The sequence below is a fragment of the Falco rusticolus genome, chromosome 4 (genome assembly GCF_015220075.1).
Source record: "Falco rusticolus isolate bFalRus1 chromosome 4, bFalRus1.pri, whole genome shotgun sequence".
NCBI classification, from domain to species: domain Eukaryota; kingdom Metazoa; phylum Chordata; class Aves; order Falconiformes; family Falconidae; genus Falco; species Falco rusticolus.
In genome coordinates this window covers 95,014,792-95,035,833 of record NC_051190.1, presented here as the reverse complement: position 1 = coordinate 95,035,833, position 21,042 = coordinate 95,014,792, and the positions used below count along the sequence as shown (strand labels likewise).

At 41.3% G+C, this 21,042-nt stretch overlaps 1 protein-coding gene across 1 annotated transcript in view; it reads right to left on the bottom strand.

Annotated features, from left to right (window-relative positions):
* Nucleotides 1–1,203: 1,203 nt before the first annotated feature.
* Nucleotides 1,204–21,042, bottom strand: part of EPDR1 (ependymin related 1) — a 33,595-nt gene continuing 13,756 nt past the window's right edge. The window contains exons 2-3 of the mRNA XM_037387116.1: nucleotides 6,555–6,763; nucleotides 1,204–3,692 (exon numbers count right to left, since the gene is read on the bottom strand). Coding sequence (XP_037243013.1) covers nucleotides 3,502–3,692; nucleotides 6,555–6,763 — 400 coding nt within the window. The 3' untranslated portion in view covers nucleotides 1,204–3,501. The remainder of the gene's footprint in view (nucleotides 3,693–6,554; nucleotides 6,764–21,042) is intronic.

Below are 21,042 nucleotides of genomic sequence, written 5' to 3'. Positions count from 1 at the left end.
GTGATGTAGGAGCTGTGCTAAGCCCTCTCAGGGACTGGGATATTGGGGGACCAGCAGCTGCACCTGAGCCAATGCTGCTCTTACTGTTGGTCACCTACATGTAGTTCAGTGTACGGTGTTCACATTTCGTTATGGCTGGCACCGTTCCTGGACTTGAGAGAAGACTGCTGGTGAAATTAATGAGGTCATTCAGGTCCAGATCAGATCCACCAGGTACGTAGGTGCTGAACTACTGAAATAAATGCAAGTGAGAGTTGTAAATGCTGTTTTGGAAGTGGACTCCACTGGCATTAGGAAGTAAAGGGTGGTGGGAAAAGAGATGCTGCGTTGCAAGCAGTAAGTGTGAGCACTAGAATAAAATAAACTTCAAGTTAGAAAACACAGTAATTCCATTTGTGTCCCAAAGTAAGAATATTGTAGTGTTTAGACAATTCTTGACTAAAATTTACTTTGACTACGGATTATTGTATTTCTTCCTACATTCTTCATGAAAGTTGGCATGCCCTGGTAAATGGCAGCACTTCCATGGTGTGCAGCATGGCTTGAGGCAGCAAAATCTGGCCTCAATACTAGAATTAAGCAAACTGTTAAAATAGGAACTGAACCAATTCCTATTATGCCCAGATCTCCTCCCCAAACTCAAACTAAACCTGTTTTGAGGTTCAGGAATGTTTAGTTAACTTTAAATAAAACAATGTTGTGTTTCTACACATCCTGCTTTCAGCAAAGCCTCCAAGCAGAAATACAAAAATATGGCAGGCAGATCTATGTTTGCACTATTTCTGGCCCAGCTGAAACCAAGAAGCAGTGGAAATCTCACAAAAACAGCTTTGCCTCGCAGACTATCCAGCTCCCAGGTTCTGTCACTGTTACCCAACAGAACACAATGTACCTCATGTACATACCAATTTATTACGAATTTTCCAACAGATACCTGTGATAAACAAATTCCCCAGACTATCAGACAAACAAAAACCCCATACTGTGGTAGCACACTATATGGCTACTGTAAAGTCATTTTATGCTCATTCTTACGGAGTCATTGGCACAGTCACATAAAGACAGAATGTCCCTTGTGGTACATGACAACAAAATGCAGCAAATGATAACCAAGATAACAAACCAGGCATATACATTTTGTCCTTCATATTTGGTTCACAGCCAATTTAAAGCACATAATCCAGAAATTGGTTGTTTGACATCTCTTTGACAACTCTCTTTATTGAATTTGTAAAGCATAAATAAGAAGACAACAGCATTGTTTTAGATGTACACATTTAGCCATATAAAATTGCCCTGTATATCACGGCAAGATTTTTAAAGCACTTCTGTGTAGCAGACTTTTCAAAATTCATATTTAAAAGAACGTTTAATGTTATTGCTAGAAATGGATTCACTGTCAGCAAAACATAATTTAAACAGCCTGATTACTCAGCTATCTGCTTTACCACAACAAAGTCATCCCAAGCTATACAGTACCACAGCGTCATGTTTGCTAGCCAGATTTATTATATTTTCCAGATTCTAACAAGACACAGATATTAAGAAATGCATGTTAATCATTGCCCTAATAAGAACAATATGCAGTTAGCATTTAGGTTGTCACAAAAAATACAGAAGGCGAGTACAGACTAAACGCACTCTAAATTCAATGAAACCAAATCCTTCTTTCCATCAGCGTGTTTCAGTGAAATGGTCACATCCAAGAGAAATTTTCTACTGAACTACCTAAATTTTAGCAGGTATGTCTATATGCTTTCATTAGGCACGAGGCAAAGTAAAATGCCATTCTGACCAGAACTGTGAAAGCAAAATAACCACTGTACCACTTGCTTATGTACCAAAAGCTATGAGCATATAAAGCACTAAAAGCCTGCCCAGGATCTCTCCTCCAGGGACACCAAACTTCCCAGTATTGCACTGTTTTCAGCCAGAGAACTTCTGGAGCAAACAACTACCCAACACATATAAGAGGACAAGAATCTGGCTTTAAACTTATTTGCAAATAATAAATAAAGTGCATGCCTACACTTACAGAATAAGCCAATTAATTTTATTTTGTAAAAGTGCAAAAGCCATCCCTACTCCACACTTCCAAGGGCCTGAAGGTGCATGAAGATTTGGTTTGAATTTTCTGAAGCAAAATATGTGTGCTTCCCGCACTTTTTTGGTTATTTATTTATTCCCCTTAAGGAAACTTTCACTTTCCCAACAGAAAAGGATGTGGAGATAATACGGTTTGAGATGCTGATGGAACAGCAAATAAGGCAGGCATCAATGGAGTGGGTGCAAAAGAAAGCAAGATTGTAATTTTTGCTTAGATTGCAGTGCCTTGCAGCCACGCTGCACAGAGGACATCTCTCCCTCTCCCTCTGATTCCTCCTCCCACCTCCCCACAGCGGTCACACAGCCCTGTTCACTCCATCCGGATCACCTGGCACTGTGAGCACGCTGATTTAGCCTCTACTAATTATACACTAAGAACGGCTTTTTTGCACATCTACCTGGAATTACAAAGGTATTTCCATACTCTTTGAGTAAGGACTTTTGAAAACGGTTACAAAATATTAAAGCTCTTTAGAGTGCAGTATCTCTTAATGTCTTTGCATAGGTTAAAACTAGTATTGCCTTGAAAAATTGGTGCTAAAGTAGAACATGACTGAAACATATCTCACTGCACCCTACTGGAACCCTTCACTAAAAGTGTAGTAAATCCAAGAAAACTGTAGCTTACTTTTTTGGGGGTGTACCTCTCCCTCCTTCTCTTCATTCTCCCTTCTTCTCTTCATTTCACACCATTCTCTCAAGAAACAGAAAATGTATTTTGTGCATGTCGGGTAGCATTATATGAATAGGGCTACTGCCGTTTCTTTTCATAGAGAAAAAATCAGCTCAAACACTAGACTACCAGCTTCCTGAAGAGCAAAAAGCAAAAAACACAAAGCAAAACAAAACCAAGAGAATGGATTTCCATACTTTTGACGTACATTATTCAAACGGGATATTTTTTGGTTAAGGACGAGGTCTTTATACCTTGTGCCCAGGACATATCTCTTTATACCCCTAATACCCAGGACATATTTTCCCTTCCCTTCAAGTCCCCAGAAGTAACAACAGCAACAACCAAATTTAGCTTTTCCTTCTAGATGTTACCATTATCACAATCTGCTTATGCTTTGTCTTCTTGAAAAAATAAATAATGAAACCTTCACAAAAGGAAAATCAGCCACAGCTTACATAAATAGTATCGATAAATATTATCTTAGTGGTAACTATATAATACTGCAAGTGCATCACCGAACAGATTAATGTAATGAAAGAGATCTTTTGTGTTACATATTTTACTCAGTGAAATGTTTATGTTCTCTTTCAAGTGAAAACTTAACAATTCCCAAAAGAGCAATAATAAGCTTGAAAAATCAGGTTAGACGTCAGCAGCTGACTATTAATAACAAACCTCTTGGTTAATATTTGCTTGCTGGGGACAGCCAGCGTCCATAATCAGCATTCATCTTTCATCAGCCTTGCCTGGGCTGTCTGGCAGGTGCTGGGTGGGGTGAACACTGAGGGGTCAGCAATGCCCAGCTGTAGATCAAAAAAGCGAGTGGAGGTTGTCACGCTGTAGTTCTTCGTATAGGTTTCCTGTACTGGGTAACAGTCTTTGACCGTGTAAACACCGACCCAGGATTCCACTGTAACCAAGCAGAAATGGGATTACTTTAGATGACGAGAAAGAATGCATGTGTCACAGCGATGTCAGAGAAAATGGCCACTCCTCAAGCCAAGCCTACAGGCTGGAACTGCCCGTAGTTCTGCCCATGTGCATGGCAGCACCATGAAAGGCCACAAAACTGGTCTAACTCGGACACTGCAATGATCTTAAACCTGTACATGTTGGTGTCAGGCACATTGCAAATCATGATACCATCATGGCATCGGTATGTCACCTTTCCAGTATGCCTCTACTGAAGGGCTGTCATTTCTGCTTAGTTCCACATTTAGTTGTGTTTTGCACAAGTCCAATTTCTCTCATCTCTTGTGCCACTTTCATGTCAGCACTTACTTCACCAGCAAAATAATTAAATGCTTTGCTTTTCCAGAAGGGAAATTTTGGTGCCATTGGCTTGGGTAGCACAGGGGCATTTCACCTTACACTCTGTTCTTGACAAGTTGAAAGGCGTGATTACTCAGAACCTGTGGTCCATTTCACAGTGCTGGGCCTCAGCATAGCCTTTGATACTTTAAAACAGTTTAGTTCCCCCATCTATGTGGGACATCCAATTCCTCCCCATGCATATGAAGTTCTGCACTCACCTACCCAAGGAAGCACTTGTCCTCTGCTGTGCTGGGAACTCCTCCGCACCAGAACTAACAGCCACAGCACCTTACTTCCTCAGCTTCTGGTCCTCTATAATCTTAACTCTCATTCGTACGCTGACAATACTTTAATACAAACAAACACAACCTTGCTCCCATTTTTTTTCCATCTGTCTCAAGCACAGAGGGCTTGTCTCGTTAGAAGAGGGACATTCCCAAACAGGACTCCAGTGCCTCCATCTCCTAACTCATTCCTTGTGTTTACCGTCATCTATTCATATCATTATTATCATGTTATTTTTTTTAAATTCCTATTCCTCTCAGGCATTCCCTGGATCATTATTTCAAGACTACACTCAATGCTGATCTCCTCCATGTATGTGATGTAGGAAGTCTGTCCCTTTTTTAAACTTCAGTTTAATTCCATGAAGTTTTTATCTCAGAGGTGTTCCCTTGCTCTTTCCCCCTCATCCTCTGCCATCACCTCCTCTTTCACCATTACACTGTTTCTGCAATCAATATCATCACGGTGGTTTCCTTTGAATATCCTTTGCTTTTAAATCCCTTTTATTAACGCCATGCACCTCTTCTGTAATCTTTCTTTACCCCTTCCACTGTTCACCACTTCATCCAGTTGTTTTGTATTTCAGATCTCAAAAGCAGAAACTTATGAGGTTAAAATACAAAATTACCTACTTCAATCATAAATCAGTTCCTCTGAGGGTTGTCTGTAACAATTTTTTCCAGCCCCAAGGAGGCTTATTTTCTCTCACTCTGCAGTCCAACATACTTATTTTCTGTCCTTCCGGTACTGTGTCATATGCTGTACCACAATCACATTATCAGAAATAGATAAAGTGTGACATGAAATACACATAATATATCTAAAGAAAGGGTGACAAGCTGAGCAATATTTGAACATACCTCTCCAGGGCATCCTAATATACCAAAACCATTCTGACTTAAATAAGTTTGGGTTTGAGTATCCAGAAATGAAGGCTTCTTTTCCTCAACAAGTCTTGTATCAGATTTTTGAATGAAAATATTAAGGTAAAATATGATGGTACCAAGGTATCTTATGTCTCTGCTGAAAATTTTATAATTTTTAACAAAAACATAATTTCTAGAATACAAGCCAATATTAGATGAAAGGTGGATGGGTAGACAACTTTAAGATATTATTTTTATGAATGATCACACAGAAAAGCACTGGAGATACAAAATACTATAGGATAAAAATAACACATCATTAACTGGATGTATCTGGGTATTAAGTTCCATAAAAATTCCAAAAATACTGGATTTGAAAAACAAAGTTCTTGGACTAAGTGACAATTTGCCTCTTGTAGAATACCAGAGGATGTACTGACCTAGTTACAGAAGTCTAACAATCTTATCCTTAATTTTCTACTTCGTTCTTCCTACTTTTATTCAAGAAAGAAATATTTTCCCCTGGCTAAAAGCTCAGGTTCATAACCAGCCTATATATTAGGTGTCTATAACCATAAGTATTGCATTAGCTGAATAGTGCCACAAATTTCATGGGGGTTTTAAAATAATTTTTATTATTGTCTATGTTGTCAGTAAACCATAGGTGAAATTGAAGCCAATGTGCTAATAAATTGCTATGCATCCAAAATCCATCATACTATACCCTGGAAAATTCAGCCTGCTTTCTTTTATGATGCAGGTGTTCAGCTGCCAAGTGCAAAACTAAGCCTCGCGAGCAGATGTTTCTTACTGGTGTACTGGATAACAAAACTTAGGTGCATATTAAGGATGTTCATTGCTGCTGAACCATATATTGGATGTATTCCATGAGAACATTTGATAGTAGTGTGTAGACACACACCGACACCTGCTCTGTTTCTATTATGCACACTCTAGTTTGAATGTGTCCCCAGTTATACTACCAATTCTTCTCTAGATAAATATTGGATACAGGCTGCTGGATTCAGATGCAAAATGATGCTGTTCCATGCCAAAATCTAATCTGTATGATATGAACTAAAATACAATCAAGTCCCTTGGACATATTTGATCCTACTGAGATATGAAACATTTTCTTAATAAAATGCATTTATAATAAAATGATAAGCTGCGCACAGGGTAGATTTATTATTTCTTCCAGCAAACTCTATAGAAATATGGAAAGCTGGGGTGAAACATGAATAATTTAATTTTCCCTGGATAGCAGAAATGATAACTATTGAGATGAAACAAAAGCATGCCCATACATTTCCTGGCTGGTTTTCTGTCCGACCATTCCTGTACCATAATTTCGTCTCCAGGTCCCCCAATGTAGTATTGATCTTCATAAGTTGAATTGGCAGGAATATCATATGGATCCCATGGCTCTGTCAGAGCAATCTTTGAGCAAAGCTTTGTGACTTGTTCAATCTGAAACATCACTGCGTCTTTGTAGAGCAATATATACTCAAAGAATCTGTAACATTAAAAAAAAAGAAGTTAATGTATAGTCTTTTTCTATACTAAGCAAGGAGCATTGCTGATAAGTGAGCTTGCCTTTGTCTCCTCTGTTTAAGACCATTTTCACTTGCATTAAACTTTGTCAAACTTTGAGAAAGGCTAACCAGTTGGGCTGAAAGTTCCCATGCTGAAAGTCTGCCTCAGCTGACTCTTTCCAAAATAAATAATTCAAGCTGAACTGGTTCAGCCATTTCTGAGAACAACAGAACAACTTTTCTGAGAACAACTGAGAGAAAAACATGTTATTATTCCTAGTTTTGTTTGGGGGTTTTTTGTTATTTTTTTCTTTTTTTTTTTTTTTTAATAACTGTTTCATTAAAAAGCTCTAGTGCCTCTATGTTTTGGAGAAAGAACTCAAAATTTGGCAGGGGAAAAGTTTTTATTAAAAGTTGCCCAGATTTGGCTAAGTTATAACCTTTTGAAAAGATCTGCTTGCATAGGCTGGATAGATTAAATTCCCCATAAATGTGGCAGAGCCTTTCTCTGTGCTGGTTCGATGTGGTATCTGCCATCCTCACAGATGCTCCTCTGTGGCAACCCATGTAGCTTAGTGGGACACACTGATGAAGGGGGAAACACATGGTCTCAAGTGAAGAATTGAGAGGCTCTCCCCCGTAATGGCAAAGTTTCTTTCTGGAAGCCACCAGACTCAAGCAGTAGTGAAAGGAGAATGCAGAGAAACACAATAGTAAGGCAGAGATAAGGAGAGATGTGGAGATCAATAAGGTTGAGAGGTCAGGAGGTGAAGTCAACAAAATGGATAGTTAATAAGGTTTTAAAAACAATCTTATATAGAGTATGAAGTGACCAAGCCCTGTTCTGAGGAGAGATGATAAACCTCTTAATGGACATTTTCACCTAGTTACTAGTATAGTAGTTGAGTTTACCACAAACACTGACTTTGCTTCCATACCTATAAAAAGGAGTTGATATGATCCTTACCTTATAACTGGGGACAGAAACAGAAAGAAACTGAAATAAAAATTTCAGAAGTATCAGCCAGTTTTGAATACGCAACCAGAAACACCAGAAGCCTCACTTCTGCAGGGTACTGAGCATTATCAATCAGATGATGAGTTGTTCAAAGCACAACTCAAAGCATCCTCATGCGTGCTCTGCACCTTTTGCAAAGAAGAGCCAGCAGTCACTCTCTAAACTCCCCAAAACTGTGCACAGATTAGAGGTTTCCTGTGAATATCATGGCTCAAGTATCTATGCTATGCGGTGACTCCAGAGAAAAGGGACAGTATTAATTCCCGAGAAAAGGAAGGGACAGTATTAATTCCCTTGAACAGCTTCATCTTGCCTGTCTGTAATAGTGTCTCTTTCCACCTGTAATTACTCGCTTCATTCATGATGCTGTCTCCATTTCCTGAGGGGGAAAAAAAAATGGCTAGGGTGTCCTTTCAACTGTGGCTTCTTCCACTTCACAAACCTGATGCTAGCCCCTAACAGTATTCATCCTGTGTCATCAGGAAGCTGGGAAGCTGGTGGAAACCACTGCATAATCCATGTAATTGAGGAGATGATGCACAAAAGCAAGAGGGGACCTTCATGGTATTTCTCAACTCCTGCATGTTTCTCTCTGCAGTCTTCATGTTCTTTTAGGGAGGATGTAAAGTTTACATGAAACAGAGCTGACAACAAAATAAATTTACAATGTTATTTGTTGCACTATACAGTTGCATCAGACAGGAATCACTTCACCCACCACTGACACAGAGGCATTTAAATGCTGCGCTATGAAAAGCGTCCGAGTACGGTTAAAAGCATCTGAGCAATATTCCCATCACTTCTTGACAGGATCATTTATCCAGCATGTGTGGAAACACAGGCAGGCTAAATGGCATTAGCCAAATTGAACGGTGATGAAAAATGTAAAAGGGGACAAGGAGACTGACGTGGGGTAAGCTGGGGAACACCTCTCACACATGACCTCGCACAGCACGAGAAGGAGCCGCTTTCCGTGAGGGAGTCAGTCACTGGGATCTTCCCACACATTAGCAAAGACTCACACAGAGAGGCTGACAAGCTGCAAGATTATGTATTAGCTTCCCTGCGGTAAAGCGTTCTCCTGTCCATATCTTAAAATATTCCTGCTTCTGTGATGACTCGTAGTGACCTGAACTCGCCTGCCGTTTTCTTCATCAAAGGCCACTCCACAGCCATGATAAACTACTGAAGAATTCAGTATATATATACTGGTTCTTCATGTAAAGCAAAGCCTGTGACCACGTAAGGGCATACATAACTTTTATATCACATTCAGTCCAGAGAACATACTCACAAGAACACTGAAATACACTTACGTACGTGTTTGTAACCAGGCTCTAATGACTCAACTACTGTTCAGCTGGGTGCCCTGCAGCTCCCATAAAAGTGGGATTGGAAATGCCTTACAGATGAGCCTGTCAATATGTTTGAGATATTTCAGTGATAATACAGTCATTTTGTGAAAGAACAAAAAATAAATATATTAGCAAAGCATTACAAACTACTCAGAATAAAATTTAAACAATTAATCTTTTTCTATTTTAAATCCTTACTTAAAATTTATTTTGCACAGATATTTTATTCGCATTTTTAGCAAATTTTTTTGTGTGCTTTTTTTTTCCTTATCCTCTCCTTTATAAATTATTTCATGGAATAAATATATTTTGTTCTAAATTTTTTAAGCTGTGAATCAATATCATCGCATGAAGGACACATGCCACCCTTACTCCAGCGAAACAGTAGTTTAAACTTTGATCTGACAAATGCACGTATTTAACTTCTAGCACATGGATAGCCACTGTGACTTCAACAGATAGCCTGAACAGTTGCAGAAGGAGGACCACAACCCCAAAAAGCCTACTTTGACTTTGCCATCTTCCATGCAGACAGCAAGGTATGCATTATGAAACAACAATGGAGAGAAGAATTTGACAAATCCAAACAGATCAAACTCATCTCCAAGTGTCTCTCTAGCACCCATTCTGCAGAGCAAGAGGCTCCACCACCTATATTTTTATTCCTGGGAGAGGCAAGTGAACACATGTGGAACAGACACCAGTTGTATGACTTCGTGCACTGCTGGGATGAACTCAGCAGCTACACTGGCATGCCCATGAGATGAGAACTGCAGAGAGCATGGCCCTACTCACTGTGCATGGCAGCCCTGGCTAAGCAGTGAACACGAGTCACACTGTCATTATTCAACCCAGATGTACCTCACATTCAAGTTTTAAAGAGAATTGCTCCTGTGTGTGTCCTGGAAATAGCAAGCACAGAAACCTAAGATTACCAGGATTTGAGTTTAACTGCATATGAAAGGTGAATGGCTAAGTTGTTGTTTTAAAAAGACAACTATTTACCAGCCAAAATTAATAACAAAATATGCACGAATATAAAAACATCAGGTTTAAAGCAAAATATTTAAAAATAATGTCCTCCTCTTTTTTTTTTATTATTTTAATTGGCCAAGTCCTAAGTATACTGCCTGCATTTGTTTTAGGTGCCTGAGATTTCATTGGATGCTTGAGGGGAAGTGCAGAGTCCTGAAAATAGGTCTTGGCAAAAAAAGAGAAGCAGAAATGATTTTTAATGAGTTTGTTTTTTCAGAGAAAATGTAACATATTTGCTGCCTGTGACCACCTCTAATATTATTCTTATAATAAATTCATTCTTTAACTGCAGCTTCAAGAAAGCCTCAACCTGTTCACTACTGTTCACTGGGCACCTTCAAAGAGATCTGGAGAAGTTACTTAGACAAGTTACCCTACTTGCCTGACTGAGATATTTCCCTTCCTTTCCTACCCTATTCCATCCTACCCTGTCCTACGCCTCACACCCTTTGTACACTACACCCTCAGTGGGACTCTCTCATGGTCCTTAATACCTCCTTTGTCTGTGCCTGAAAATGGATAAATTCCAGCATATAAAGATGCACACATGTTTTTTGCTCCTATGCTTTAAAGAATTTCTTCATACTGGACCATATCCTGTGCACATAATTCCATTGACTTTGCTGGAAGTAAATATGTCAGACAGGTGGGATACATGCTGTGTTCAGTACTCTCTTCTCCTGAGCTACAAAAAGTATTTTTCTGAATAAGAGACCAACTGAATCTAATGCAAGGGCAGAACACCACACCCACACAATCATGAGGCGAAGCACTCGCATTGAGGACATACTGCAAGGAGTGGGTGTGCATCCAAATACCATCCTACCTCTGAGATTCCTCCTGAAATTTGGGGAGATAGTTAGAGGTGCCTCCCAGGAGACAGCCCAAATAACATAGAGTCTCTTGGACCTTCATAAATGACTGAAACCAATAAACTTAACTAATGACTTTTCTTTTGAATTGGTTACTGTTCTGCATGTTAGCAATTTGTCTGAAAAAAAGTCATCAGACTCAAGACCATGCTACCAGCTCTGCTTCAGGTACTCGGTCTTCCCTGAGTCCTGCTAAAAAGTGCCCCATGCTGAGGTCCTTCCCAGCTGGCAGTCTGTCCTGCAGCCTGCCCATCACCTAACACATCTGCATGACTCCCAGGGTTTACTTCTGCACTTCCGAAGGCTGCCTTGTGAGTGTCAAACCTAGAAGGAAGGAGCTGCTTGCTGTCCAATTGCCTTTGTAGTGACTCAGAGGAGCAGAGGTGCTGGCAGTGGCATGCCAAGACCCGCGTGATGTATTGAAGCACATTAGACAAGGTCATTTGCTAGAGAGAAGCAAAATAGTGGTCTGAGGTTGAGACTGGGTAAAAGAAATTCCTTGTGTGCTATATCTGGCTCTGCATCATTTCGTTCTGTGGCTTTGGACGAGTAACCTACAGGACCGGAGCCTTAAAATGTTATTCTTGTTATTTATTTTTTGATTGCTGTAGCACTGAAGAGACGCTAATCAGGGATCAAGAACCAGTTGTGTGAGGCATTGTATTAACAACGAACAAAACCACAATTCCTAACCCAAAAAACAATGGAACAATAGTTCTTGTAAAACAGACTTCCCTTTCCTGCAAAGACATACGGGGTTTCAGGCATCCAGGGCTTTAACCTAACCGGTTCAGTTTTCCCAGCTGCAGCTATTGTATCCTTAAAACTCCCACTCGTGTTAGCCAGGACTTGTATTACCTAGTAAGTGGTAAAAAGCATTGAAAAATGAAAGCAAAATTGCATGTATGATTTGTATCAGAGATATTGTATTACTCAGCAGGGAACAGTATTTGCTATTTAAGATACCAAGTTGAGGTTGCTGCAATTATTCCAAGGCTAACTTTGCTTTCTCTTTTGAGATTAACTAAAAGTTTGAAGCATCTGTCTGCTTTTGTGGTCTTACTTAATTCTTTGCCGGTTCTGTTTGTAAAAAGGCATTTTTAAAGACTGCGAAAGAAGTTAAAAACACTTCTAACTAGAAGAAATTTCACTAAAAATATCCCAAACAAATTCTCTGTTCTGGTGTGCACGGACAGGTACATCCAAATACATAATTCTTGAGTTACCTTCTATCCTCTTAATGACATACCCAATTTTTTCACACATTTCTTACTGAAGAAAGATGTACTGGGAGAATGGGAACCTTTACTCAAAGGATGACTACGAAACCTCATCTTCTCAACTCTTCAGATTAAGAACATTTTCAAGGGAGCAAAGCTGCCAAGCAGACACGCAGACAGTTGATAAACACTCATCAGGTCAAGAACATTCATCTGCTTTTGGAAAGCTCTGGCAAGCTCATTTCAAAACTGAGAAGCATTCGTTTTTCAATGTATTTCTGGGAACTCCTTTCCTCTTTCCCATGAAGTTTTCGGTAATTTCAGGCTTGTGTTTTTCTTCTGGTGTATCAGACCTCAACAACAACAGTAATTTACCATATTTGATCTCACATGTTTGGCAGTGGTGCTGGACTATGGTATATTGTACAAATACAGTATTGTGCAAATACATGTGACAGTAAATGTAATCTGATATTGTGTAAAAGCAGTATTTTTTAGTCTGACTTAAATCATTCACAGACTGTAAAGCCCTTATTTTATTTTCAAGGGAACGAAGCCCCCTGTATCAGGTATCTAATTAGCAAGGTATATGAGGAACTTTGACAGCACTACCAGTTTCCAAAGCAGAGAGAACTAGTTTACGTCCAGTTAATTATGAGGTTTGTGTAGAAAGAAAACCTCAAATATAGGAATCACAAGCTGGAAAGCCAAATCTACACCAGCTAAAGAGTGACATATTTTTATGACTTCCATTATGAAACCCAGTAAAAAAAATTATGCAACGTCTTATTTTTTTAATTGTTTTCCCATAAATTACATTAGCTAGTTTGGCAAATACTAAGGGGAATTAAGTTCTTCAGCAAGAATGATGTTTCCCCTGCTGTCCCTTTTTGGCTATTTGACACCCCATAATAATCAGTCTGTCCACCAAGTTGCACCCCTGAGAACAATGCATTTTAATTGAAGTTGAAATTCAGGGAAACAATAAAGCATTGTGTCTAAGGAAGTCATGTTTTGCAAGGCGCTAAACGATGCACTGTCCTTAATAGAAAGCATCTGTGTGTTTCCGTAAGTAACGGTATATTCGTGAATTGGAACCCTCTGTAGACAACAGGGTAGCTCCGAAGGAAAGGAATGGAAGATGCAGCCAAAATGCCAGAATGCTTTCCAATGAATCAATGGAATCACCTCTTGGGGAATATGGTGTATACCAGTGGAACCACCTGATATCAAAATATACTTGGCGTCAGAGATTATTCTCCTGTTCTGAGTTTGTCAAAAAGTCTTGCACAGTGAAGCCTTGCTGCCCTGAGTAGGATAATAATAAAGGCCACTGGAAAATCACAGCAGGACTTAGAGGAGACCAAAGACAATAAGGAAGGCCAGGACTCTCAATATATGCTAAAGAGTTTAGGAAGGACAGAATAATGATGAGGGAAATGACAGAGGTACATTATCATTTATTGTATTTCTCATCCCCTTTGTGGTATATACAGAAGGGAAGTAAATAACTCAATGGAAAGAGTGGATGCTCTAAACTGAGAGGTGGAAATGCTTGTCTGAGCGTGCAATTATATTAAGGCACCCTATGAGCTTGGAAAAATTAAGAAAAAGGAAGCAGAAATTTAACATGTAGAGAGCACCAGAAAAATCATGGTTACAATGACCGAGAGTATCTCAAGAAAAGAAAAGAAAAAAACCCCAACATAAAAGACATACCTCTGTTTTTAATTTTACCTCTAGAGACCTGCTGGGAGCTGGCGGCTCACAGGGCAGCACCTGGGCAGGGCCAGAGCAATGGCAGCCAGGCCCCCGTGAAGTGAAACAGGCAGGGTCACAGGAGACCCCTCTCTGAAGGGGACAGAAGGCCCCATACGGGACCGGACCCACAGCTCAGGGCAGCTGCTGCCCCACTGGGGCCCAGGTTAAAGATAGGAAGGGAAAGCTTCCTACCCTGGTACGGCCCTCAGATTACCGTCCATTACGGATTTTTCAGGTAGGCAGCGATGAAGTTGGAAGAAGTAGCCCAAGATCTGCTGTTTGTGAAGGACTGGTGGGTGATGTGATGGCTACAGGCCGTCTCGGGCACAGTGATCACGAAATGGTAGGGCCCTCGATTCTCAGAGAAGTAAGGAGAGGGGTCAGCAGAACTGCCACCGTGGACTTCTGGAGGGCAGGCTTTGGCCTGTTTAGGAGCCTGGTTGACAGCGTCCCTTGAGGGGCAGTCCTGAAGGGCCAAGGGGTCCATGAGGGCTGGACATTCTTCCAGAAGGAAGTCTTAAAGGCTCAGGAGCGGGCTGTCCCCACGTGCTGAAAGATGAGCTAGTGGGGAACAAGACTGGCCTGGCTGAACAGAGAGATTTGGCTGGAACTCAGGAGAAAAAGGGAGAGTATATGACCTTTGGATGAAGGGGCAGGCCACTCAGGAGGACTACAAGGATGTCGTGAAGTTGTGCAGGGAGACAATTAGAAGGACCAAAGCCCAACTAGAACTTAATCTGGCTACTGCTATAAAAGACAATTAAAAATGTTTCTATAAGTATATTAGCAACAAAAGGAGGGCTAAGGAGAATCTCCATTCTGTATTGGATGTTGGGGGAAACATAGTGACAAAGGCTGAGGAAAAGGCTGAGGTACTTAACGCCTTCTTTGCTGCCGTCTTTAATAGTAAGACCAGTTGTCCTCTGTGACCTGCTACAGCACTTAGACACACACAAGTCTCTCAGGAACAGATAGGAGCCACCCAAGGGCACTGAGGGAGCTGGCAGGAGTGCTCACCGAGCCACTTTCAATCATTTGTCAGCAGTCCTGGCTAACCGGGGCGGTCCTGGTTGACTGGAAGTTAGCCAACGTGATGCCCATCTACAAGAAGGGCAGGGAGGAGGATCCAGGGAACTACAGGCCTGTCAGCCTGACCTCGGTGCCAGGGAAGGTTACGGAGCAGATAATCTTGAGTGCCATCACACGGCATGTGCAGGACAACCAGGTAATCAGCCAGCATGGGGTTAGGAAAGGCCGGTCCTGCTTGACTAAGCTGATCTCACCCTATGACAAGGTGACCCGCTCAGTAGATGGGGGAAAGGCTGTGGATGTCTACCTGGACTTTAGTGAAGCCTTTGACACCATCTTCCACAGCATTCTCCTGCAGAAACTGGCTGCTCATGGCTTGGATGGGTGTAGTCTGGGTAAAAACCTGGCTGGATGGCTGAGGCCCAAAGAGTGGTGGTGAATGGAGTTAAACCCAGCTGGTGGCCAGTCACAAGTGGTGTTCCCCAGGGCTCAGCACTGGAGCCAGTCCTGTTTAATATGTCTATCAATGATCTAGAGGAGGGGATTGAATGTACCCCCAGTAACTGCAGATGACACCAAGCTGAGGGGCAGTGTTGATCCGCTAGACGGCAGGAGGCTCTGCAGGGGGATCTGGACAGGCTGGACTGATGGGCCAAGGCCATTTGTATGAGGTTCAACAAGGCTCAGTGCTGGGTCCTGCACTTGGGTCACAACAACTCCACCCAATGTTACAGGCTTGGGGAAGAGCAGCTGGAAAGATGCCTGGAGGAAAAGGACCTGGGAGTGCTGGCTGACAGCCACCTGAACATGAGCCAGCAGTGTGCCCAGGTGTCCAAGAAGGCCAATGTGGCCAGAAGGACTGGGGAAGGGATCGTTCCCCTGCACTGAGCACTGGTGAGGCCACACCTCGAATCCTGTGTTCAGTTTTGGGCCCCTCACTACAAGAGGGACATTTAGGTGCTGCAGCGTGTCCAGAGATGGGCAACAAAGCTGGTGAAGGGTCTGGAGCACAAGTCTTATGAAGGGCAGCTGAGGGCACTGGGGTTGTTCAGCCTGGAGAGGAGGAGGCTCAGGGGGGACCTTGTTGCTCTCCACAGCTGCCTGAGGGGAGCCTGTAGGCGGGGGGTCGGGGGGGTCGGTCTCTTCTCCCAAGTAACATGTGACAGGACAAGAGGAAACAGCCTCAAATTGTGCCAGGGAAGGTTTAGATTTGATATTAGCAAAAGTTTCTTGACTGAAAGCATTGTCAAGCATTGGAACAGGCTGCCCAGGGAGGTGGTGGAATCACCACTCCTGGAGGTGTTTAAAAACTGTGTAGATGTGGTGCTTAGGAACATGGTTTAGTGATGAGCTTGGCAGTCCTGAGTTAACAGTTGGATCTGATGATCTTAAAGGTCTTTTCCAACCTATATGATTCTGTGATTCTAACTGTCAGATTTATCTGGAGTTTTCATACCTTTCTGAATCAGGCTCAGAGAAAGGATATTAAATTGGATGTTAGCTCTGCCTCAGTATGATATCTATCTTACACATCAGAAAGGCATAGCAGAACGAGGTCCCTAATCACAAATAACTACACTTAAATAATCTAACTTTTCCAGACATTTACTTTGGAATAGAAGAATAATAAAAAATAAACACTAGTTTTTCAGCTAGGACTGGACACTGCAGCTTCTTACACATTTTAACTTTTGTGTAAAAACAGAGACGGATCTTCAGAAACCATGAATAGGGACTGTAAGAAATTCAGGAGATCTATATTGTTCTTCATTGAGATTGTAAATCCCATCATGTGTATACTTGGCCAGTTAGTTGCTCTTCAGTATCCATTCCTGTACAAAAAGTAATCACAAAGAAGTCTGAGGCACAGATTGCCCTTTGGAACACATGGGGAGTAGGTCCCTATTCTGATAAAGCAAACTTTTCTTTCACTATGGAATATTCCCTGGAAAAATTTGTGAGGATACGTGCTTGTACCAGATTACTGCCCCAAGACATAATGATTTCCACCTCCCATCCGCAATGATCTCCTTAAGACGGATGATTCAGGCCTTTCAGGTATCTGTCCAATGTAAAAATATGAAAAAACACCAGGTCTGTTTTCAAGGGAGTTTGGAAGTCAGGCCAGCTAGGATAATCAAACAACACAGTTTGAAAGCTAAGTACACTTTAACTTTCTAACATCTTTATCCAAAAATTTGAGTATAGCTTATTTTTAAAGAAACTTTGTGAAAGTTGGAGATTCACTTCACTGGAAAAAAATGCAACCTGAAGTCCTGGCACTGCACTTCATTCTCCCTCCCCACCTCTGATGTAAAAACAACCTCTTCATTTCATCCAGAAGTCTTTGTGCAGGTCTTTTTCTTCTGCCTTCAGCAGCTATCAATCAAATGTAATATTGGTTGCCGAGTGTGTAAATTAGTGACTGGATTCAAATACAAAGCGTTGGCATGTTAAAAATCCAGGTAGAGCTGACAAAGTGTGCAAAATAAAAGGATTACAGGAAAGAACGTAATGTCTGTGTGAGAGAAAACATATCATTAGGGACAGATGTCAATTGCTCAATGGTTATAAAGCAAATGGCATTTTGAACACTTATCCATTGAGATGTGGTACAGTACAGTGTAATGATTTAGAAAGGCAAGTTTATGGTTCTAGGTCAATTAGAGGGGTCATTTATTCTGTTCTGCTTAGCCCCGATGAGGTCAGAAAGGTAACGCTGTTCCTGGTTCTGGATGCCACTCTTAAGGGAACAAACAGTCAAGATATAGTCCAGAGAAAAGCAAGAATGGTGCAATATTTAATAAACAGGACCTATGAAGAAACTGAGCATGTTTATTTACAAACAGAAGGCTGAGGTAGGACACATAATAAGCTGACCAGTATATAAAAGGCTAAAAAAGAATGCCAGTTGTTCCCCATCTTACCTGAAGGTATCACTGGAAGAAAACAGCATCATTTTAAGCAAAGAGGGTTTACTTACGAGATAGTCTGAAAACGTTTGTGTGTGTGTCTTCTTACATTCCAGGTTCTACAAGAACCAGTAAGAAAACCAGGGGTCAGAGACATCCCAAATAAAGCTTTGCTTCTCCAGGATGGAGGAGCAGGTTATATGGCGACTCGGATACCTTCCCAGCCTTACATGTAGGTGATGAGAGAATACCGATGGCTGCTCATCTCTTCTGGTAACAGACAACCTTAAGCAATTAGTTCTGACATTATCAGTTCTCTGTCTTGGATCCTTGGCACTGTTACCTGCCCAAAGGTGGTGAACAACCTTCGGGGATCACTTTCTGAGACCTCTCAAAAGCAACAGCGGCAACTCTGCCTCCTCTCTGAGGAGCCTCAGCAGAGGGCTGAGTCTTCATCTTATTTCACACGGGGAGCCTGGGGATTTGCAGGATGGTGCCATCTCCTGCACACTGATGATCCTCAGCTGTTTGCTTTTACAGTTAATCCTAATTACACCACCACTTTGTTATCAGTGCCTGACGGAGTTAAAGCCAAGTACTGTCTAAAATCAGGACCAGGGAGATAGGATTCAAATGATACATGCTCAGCATTCAAAGGGAATAATTAAAAGGTTGAACTACCAGTTAAAACTGCTCTTCACAAAACTGGTTTATTTGGTCCTCTATTGAGTTACTGGGCTTTTTCTTACAACTGTCCAGTAACCCACAACTTCTCTGACTTTTTGGGGGACTTTCAGCAGTCAGCACACATACACTGCTTGTAGGAACCCTCTGTAAGCAACATCCATGATGCATTACCAGAAACTGGCAGAACTCAGTATGTTCTTAAATAATCATCTGGATGGGAAACACAGGAATAATTAATAGATGAATACGAATCTCAAAACCTTTCTCTTCAAATTATTAAGTATTTGCTTTAGGGTACACATTGGTGTATTTGATGCAGAATATTTCATAGATTATCTGCTTGTCCAGCACAAAAACAACAGCTGCTGAAGACACAGCAATCAGCTAAAGGAAGCATGGCTAAGGATACATTTCTATTTTTAAGAATGTTTATAGCCATTTTAATTGTATTAAAAACTGACACATTTATTTTTCATTCAAGGACAGTTCTAAGAAGCAGTAGCAGGGAGGGCAAGACCTGTAAATAATATTGGTATAAATATACTGCACTGGCACAGCTGAAAGTTTTCCATTACTCAGGAAAAGGTCACTAGACCTATTGAACATGTTTAGACTACCCATGCTGCTTAAAACATGACAGAAATAGCTTTACCATTTAGCATCTGACACAAATACAAACTGAAGCCTTTAGCAAACAGTCTGCCCAATTTTGGGGTGTTTTCCTGACACAGAGCCCAGTGTTCACACATACACTGCCAGGGAGCCATAGTTTTCTTTCAGCTTTTCTTAATTAATATGAATTCAGAACTTTTTTACATGCTAGAATTATCTTCCTTTACCATTCCTATAACCATAACAAGTATGAAAATAACTCTTGTTTTTAAAGTACAAATGACTTCATAATTATTTAAAATTTACACAGTGTCTCACATACGCATACTGTAGTATTTTGCTGTTTTTAATTGTGTTATTTGATACATTTAATGGGCAAGACTTTCAAAACTGACCACTGATTTTGAACAGCTTTATATTTTGGATGTTCAACATGGAGATACTTGAAAAGGGCAGATTTTCAGAGAGACAATATTCGGTATTTTCTAAAACTCAGGGTGTCGTCGCAACCATTGAAAAAATCAAGGTGCCCAGCGTTACTAGACACCTTGTTTCTATTCAAAGACTGCATAAGAAACTCCTGAATTCTCTCTCCAGAGAAATGCATCAGCAGAAATCCCTTTTCTGCCCATCGGATTTTCCCTCCCATCTCTCATGCTACCCCTGGCTGTCAAGAGACAATTGTTCTTTCCACATCCTAACAGCAGATCCTCATGTAACTGCCGCTGTTTACAATTGCCACCTGCCAGCTATGTAATTAAGAGATAAATCTGGCTGTATAACTCCTTCTCCAAAATTACACATCAACCTGACCCAAACCCCTGTGAAATCAGCCATAAAAGTTTCACTGATTCTTACAGATGTTACGTCAGGTGTTTATTACCTGTTCCATTTAGAAGAAAAAATAAGCTGAAAAATGTTTAAAACCTCACACAGCCATCAACTTACCTCAAATGGGCAACCTGAGGATGCTGGAAGGCAAACATAAAATGTTTTACACACTCTCAACTCCCCAAAATTTATTTCCACAAGTTTAAGTTGACTTTTGAATATCCTGGCTGTCATGGCTTTTTGTTTTCTTGTTTGCTATGTCTCTTGGGGTACTTGCTCATGCAGGTTTTCTGCTTTGCATTAACCCTGCAGTTGGACTCATTCAGGGAATAGGGAGGTGATTTCAGAGGGAGCTGTTAAGGAGTAAAAAATCATAGAGGAGACTCACTCTGGCCAAGACAGTGATTCAGCTGCTGCTCATCGCTTCTTACGAAAAGTATCTGTGTGGAGGTATGCCCAAAGCCCTGAGCAAGTCCAAAGAGGAGACCTGTGTGATCACTTCTCTCACCCTGGAAATCCTACCTATCCTTACAGCCTTGCAGGGCAGCAAGCAAAGGCTGTTTTATAACACACTCGTCGTGACAACACAGTCCACCTCCTCCAGAAAACTGCTTATTAGTGCTGCCACACGTTAGGCAGGAGGCTGCCTGGCCAGAGACGCGCTGCTGGGCTACCGCGGGTCCCCTTCCTGACAGTGTTCCCAGTGGCATGGGTCAGCCCTTCCCAGCAGAGCCAGCCACCCTCCATCAAGTCACTGTGCTTGCTGCTGAAACAAGGAGAGGAGCAGAGCAAGGAAAAAGTCTCTTCTGCACCAGCCAAGCCCCATGTTGTCACTGCCTGCCCCAGCCCTCTATAGCAGGTGTATCTCAAGTGCATTGTAGCTGGAGGCTGCTATGAAAGCTGAATTTCTACATACACTGCTTCAGTA